The sequence below is a fragment of the Pristiophorus japonicus genome, chromosome 3 (genome assembly GCF_044704955.1).
Source record: "Pristiophorus japonicus isolate sPriJap1 chromosome 3, sPriJap1.hap1, whole genome shotgun sequence".
In the NCBI taxonomy this organism is placed as follows: domain Eukaryota; kingdom Metazoa; phylum Chordata; class Chondrichthyes; family Pristiophoridae; genus Pristiophorus; species Pristiophorus japonicus.
Window position 1 is genome coordinate 1,604,480 of NC_091979.1, and position 6,000 is coordinate 1,610,479.

At 49.4% G+C, this 6,000-nt stretch overlaps 1 protein-coding gene across 1 annotated transcript in view; it reads left to right on the top strand.

Annotated features, from left to right (window-relative positions):
- LOC139256584 (keratin, type I cytoskeletal 18-like) overlaps window positions 1–5,024 on the top strand; it is a 30,381-nt gene extending 25,357 nt beyond the window's left edge. Inside the window, exons 7-8 of the mRNA XM_070874257.1 lie at window positions 117–166; window positions 4,832–5,024. Of these exons, the coding sequence (XP_070730358.1) occupies window positions 117–166; window positions 4,832–4,932 (151 nt within the window). The 3' untranslated portion in view covers window positions 4,933–5,024. The remainder of the gene's footprint in view (window positions 1–116; window positions 167–4,831) is intronic.
- Window positions 5,025–6,000: the final 976 nt, after the last annotated feature.

Genomic DNA, 6,000 nt, shown 5'->3' on the forward strand with positions numbered 1-6,000 from the left:
CTGTGGGCGTGAAGGCGTGAGAGGCGGTTAAGGACAAGGCCATGTGGCCTGGGGCCCTCAGTATCTCAGTGAATCCGATCACTGCACTGCTCTCAAACATGTTTCTGTTTTTGCAGATTCAGTTCATCCGATCACCTGAGGGGTGCTCCAACGTCAGGCTTCGGAGGTGAGTCAGTGACTGTGGTGCACACAGCAAGTGGCACAGCTACCTGTCTCTACCACATGGCAGGGGGATATTGGCAGGCTATTCGACTGACGGAGGCATCACAGGCAGCATCAGTCCTGGTCCTCCCCAGCGTCCACAGCCGTGCATCTGCTCGCAGAAATTTCTGGGTAGCAGTGAGGAATAAGAAACCTGGCTGATTCTCCCATCTCCAGTCCAAATAGCTCTGAGCCCAATTGAAATAGTCCCGCCAATGACCCGGCTGGGGTCAGCTAACTCAACCCAGACTCACTGTGTTTCAGATTAAATCCACTCACTGCCTCCCCTTGACTTACTTTTAGGTATAAGGGAACCTCAATATAAGTCATGGGGAGGGAATTGGCAGATTTAATGTAAATGACAAAGATGGTAATGGAGAAAGTAATGGGACTTAAGATGGACAAATTGCCAGGACCTGACAGTCTCCACCCCAAAATATGCAAATAAGTAGGTGAGGTAATTGCAGAGACTTTGGTCATAATTTTCCAAAGCTCTGTAGATTCAGGATCTATTCCTTTGGATTGGAACATTGTAAATCTTACTCCATTATTGAAAAAGGGAGAGAAGGCGACAGAAACAGAGAAAATAGGTGCAGGAGGAGGCCATTCGGCCCTTCGAGCCTGCACCACCATTCAATAAGATCATGGCTGATCATTCCCTCAGTACCCCTTTCCTGCTTTCTCTCCATACCCCTTGATCCCTTTAGCCGTAAGGACCATATCTAACTCCCTCTTGAATATATCCAATGAACTGGCATCAACAACTCTCTGCGGCAGGGAATTCCACAGGTTAACACCTCTCTGAGTGAAGAAGTTTCTCCTCACCTCAGTCCTAAATGGCCTACCCCTTATCCTAAGACTGTGTCCCCTGGTTCTGGACTTCCCCAACATCGGGAGCATTCTTCCCGCATCTAACCTGTCTTGTCCCGTCAGAATTTTATACGTTTCTATGAGATCCCTTCTCATCCTTCTAAACTCCAGTGAATAAAGGCCCAGTTGATCCAGTCTCTCCTCATATGTCAGTCCTGCCATCCCGGGAATCAGTCTGGTGAACCTTCGCTGCACTCCCTCAATAGCAAGGACGTCCTTCCTCAGATTAGGAGACCAAAACTGAACACAATATTCCAGGTGAGGGCTCACCAAGTGCCCTGTACAACTGCAGTAAGACCTCCCTGCTCCTATACTCAAATCCCTCGCTATGAAGGCCAACATACCATTTGCCTTCTTAACCGCCTGCTGCACCTGCATGCCAACCTTCAATGACTGATGTACCATGACACCCAGGTCTCGTTGCACCTCCCCTTTTCCGAATCTGTCGCCATTCAGATAATATTCTATCTTCGCGTTTTTGCCCCCAAAGTGGATAACCTCACATTTATCCACATTATACTTCATCTGCCATGCATTTGCCCACTCACCTAACCTATCCAAGTCACCCTCACAGCTCACAGCACCACCCAGTTTAGTGTCATCTGCAAACTTGGAGATATTACACGCAATTCCTTCATCCAAATCATTGATGTATATTGTAAAGAGCTGGGGTCCCAGCACTGAGCACTGCGGCACCCCACTAGTCACTGCCTGCCATTCTGAAAAGGATCCGTTTATCCCGACTCTCTGCTTCCTGTCTGCCAACCAGTTCTCTATCTACGTCAGTACATTACCCCCAAAACCATGTGCTGTGATTTTGCACACCAATTTCTTGTGTGGGACCTTGTCAAAAGCCTTTTGAAAGTCCAAATACACCACATCCACTGGTTCTCCCTTGTCCACTCTACTAGTTACATCCTCAAAAATTCCAGAAGATTTGTCAAGCATGATTTCCTCTTCATAAATCCATGCTGACTTGGACCAATCCTGTCACTGTTTTCCAAATGCACTGCTATTTCATCTTTAATGATTGATTCCAACATTTTCCCCACTGCTGATGTCAGGCTAATTACCTGCTTTCTCTCTCCCTCCTTTTTTAAAAAGTGGTGTTACATTAGCTACCCTCCAGTCCATAGGAACTGATCCAGAGTCGATAGACTGTTGGAAAATGATCACCAATGCATCCACTATTTCTAGGGCCACTTCCTTACTCTGGGATGCAGACTATCAGGCCCCGGGGATTTATCAGCCTTCAATCCCATCAATTTCCCTAACACAATTTCCTGCCTAATAAGGATTTCCTTCAGTTCCTCCTCCTCACTAGACCCTCGGTCCCCCAGTACTTCCGGAAGGTTATTTGTGTCTTCCTTCGTGAAGACAGAACCAAAGTATTTGTTCAACTGGTCTGCCATTTCTTTGTTCCCCATTATAAATTCACCTGAATCTGACTTCAACCTACGTTTGTCTTCACTAATATTTTTCTCTTCATATATCTATAGAAGCTTTTGCAGTCAGTTTTTATGTTCCCGGCAAGCTTCTTCTCATACTCTATTTTCTCCCTCTTAATTATATCCTTTGTCCTCCTCTACTGAATTCTAAATTTCTCCCAGTCATCAGGTTTGTTGCTTTTTCTGGCCAATTTATATGCCTCTTCCTTGGATTTAACACTATCCTTAATTTCCCTTGTTAGCACGGTTGAGCCACCTTCCCCGTTTTATTTTTACTCTAGACAGAGATGTACAATTGTTAAAGTTCATCCATGTGATGTTTAAATGTTTGCCATTGCCTATCCACCGTCAACCCTTTAAGTATCATTTCCAATTCACGCCTCGTACCATCGAAGTTACCTTTCCTTAAGTTCAGGACCCTAGTTTCTGAATTAACTTTGTCACTCTCCATCTTAATAAAGAATTCTACCATATTATGGTCACTCTTCCCCAAGGGGCCTCGCACAACAAGATTGCTAATTAGTCCTTTCTCATTACTCATCTCCCAGTCGAGGATGGCCAGCTCCCTGGTTGGTTCCTCGATATATTGGTCCAGAAAACCATCCCCAATACACTCCAGGAAATCCTTCTCCACCGCATTGCTACCAGTTTGGTTAGCCCAATCTATATGTAGATTAAAGTCGCCCATGATAACTGCTGTACTTTTATTGCACACAACCCTAATTTCTTGTTTGATGCTGTCTCCAACCTCACGACTACTGTTTGGTGGCCTGTACACAACTCCCACTAGCGTTTTCTGTCCTTTGGTATTCCGTAGCTCCACCCATACCGATTCCACATCATCCAGGCTAATGTCCCTCCTTACTATTGCATTAATTTCCTCTTTAACCAGCAACGCCACCCCGCCTCCTTTTCCTTTCTGTCTATCCTTCCTAAATGTTGAATACCCCTGGATGTTGAGTTCCCAGCCTTGGTCACTCTGGAGCCATGTCTCCGTGATGCCAATTACATCATATCCGTTAACTGCTATCTGCGCAGTTAATTCGTCCACCTTATTCCGAATACTCCTCGCATTGAGGCACAGAGCCTTCAGGCTTGTCTTTCTAACACACTTTGCCCCTTTAGAATTTTGCTGTAATATGGCCCTTTTTGTTTTCTGCCTTGGGTTTCTCTGCCCTCCACTTTTACTATTCTCCTTTCTATCTTTTGCTCCTGCCCCCATTCTTATTCACCCTGTCTCCCTGCATAGGTTCCCATCCCCCTGCCATATTAGTTTAACTCCTCCCCAACAGCACTAGCAAACACTCCCCGTCGGACATTGGTTCCGGTCCTGCCCAGGTGCAGACCGTCCGGTTTGTACTGGTCCCACCTCCCCTAGAACTGGTTCCAATATCCCAGGAATTTGAATCCCTCCCTTCTGCACCACTCCTCAAGCCACGTATTCATCTGAACTATCCTGCGATTCCTACTCTGACTAGCACGTGGCACTGGTAGCAATCCTGAGATTACTACTTTTGAGGTCCTACTTTTTAATTTAACTCCTAGCTCCTTAAATTCGTCTTGTAGGACCTCATCCCGTTTTTTTACCTACATCGTTGGTACCTATATGCACCAAGACAACTGGCTGTTCACCCTCCCTTTTCAGAATGTCCTGCACTCGCTCCGAGACATCCTTGACCCTTGCACCAGGGAGGCAACGTACCATCCTGGAGTCTCGGTTGCGGCCGCAGAAACGCCTATCTATTCCCCTTACAATTGAATCCCCTATCACTATTGCTCTCCCACTCTTTTTCCTGCCCTCCTGTGCAGCAGAGCCAGCCACGGTGCCATGAACTTGGCTGCTGCTGCCCTCCCCTGATGAGTCATCCCCCTCAACAGTACTCAAAGCAGTGTATCTGTTTTGCAGTGGGATGACCGCAGGAGACCTCTGCACTACCTTCCTTGCACTACTCTTCCCATTGACAGAAGGTGACTACAGACCTGTCAGTTTAGCATCAATTGCGAGAATGTTATTGGAACCTTTCACAAAGGACAGAGTACTTTTTCATAGGATTTGTGGGAATCTGGAACTCGCTTCCTCGAAAAGGCTGTGGATGCTGGAGGACAAGTGAAATTTTCAGGACTGTGATCGAGAGATTGTTGTTGGGTAGGGGTATCAAGGGTTAGGGGTTTTGTGGTACAGATCAGCCCTGATCTGACTGAATGTCGGAGCAGCCATGAGGGCTGAACGGCCTCCTCCTGTTCCTGTGTGTTTGTCCTGTGTACTCACATATTCTCGCAAAATCACCACTCTCCTTCCAAATGTATTGCAGAAACCAGGAAAACCGCAAAGAAAGTCATCATCATTTCCCAGAAGGTTGTTGACGGGAAGGTGATTTCTGAGAAGCAGGAATCGGAAGAAATTCTGGAATGAAAGGAACCTTCCTGATCTACCGAGAGATCATAATCGAGGGAAGAGGAAATGTCAGCAGATTATGCTGGAGTTATTCAGGGTGTTCAGTCTCTGTGGGACGGGGTGGGGGGTGTGGGGTATGGGGGTGTGTGAGGGTGTGGGGGGTGTGGTGCTTTGTGGGCGATGGGGGTGTGGGGATGGAGAGTATGGGGGGGTGGGGGGGAGGTGAGGTGTGGAGGTATGGGGTGTGGGAGTGTTAGACTGGTGGTGGGGGTTTGGGGTGGGGATGTTGGGATGGGGGTGTTTGGGGGGTGGGGGTGTTTGGGGTGGGAGGGTTGGAGTGGGGGTGGTTTGGGGTGGGGTGGGGAGAAGGGGATTGGGGTTTGGGGTGAGGGGGTTGGGATGGGGGGGTGGTTTGGGGGTTTGGGGTAAGGGGGTTGGGATGGGTGGTTTGGGGTGAGAGGGTTGGGATGGGCGGGGTTTGGGGGTTTGGAGTGGTGGTTTGGGGTGGGGTTTGGGGATTTTGGGGTGGGGGTGGGGGGGTGTTTGGGGGTTTGGAGTGAGGGGGTGGGGGGGTTTGGGGTGAGGGGGTTGGGATGGGCAGGGTTTGGGGTGAGAGGGTTGGGATGGGCAGGGTTTGGGGGTTTGGGGTGGTGGTTTGGGGGTTTGGGGTGAGGGAGTTGGGGTGGGGTTTGGGGGTTTTGGGATGGGGCGGGGGGGTGTTTGGGGGTTTGTGGTGAGGGGGCTGGGGTGGGGGGAGTTGGGGTTTTGGGGTGAGGTGGGGAGAAGGGGATTGGGGTTTGGGGTGGGGGATGGGGTTTGGGGTGAGGGGGTTGGGGTGGGGGGGGTTTAGTGGTTTGGGGTGAAGGGGTTTGGGGGTTTGGGGTGATGGTTTGGGGTGATGGTTTGGGGGTTTGGGTGGCTTGGGGTGGTGGTTTGGGGGGTTTGGGGAGGTGATTTGGGGGTTTGGAGGTTTGGGGTGGTGGTTTGGGGGTTTGGGGTGAGGCTGTTGGGGGGGGGTTTGGGGTGGTGGTTTGGGGGTTTGGGGTGAGGGGGTTGGGGTTTGGGGGGGGTTGGGGTGGTGGTTTG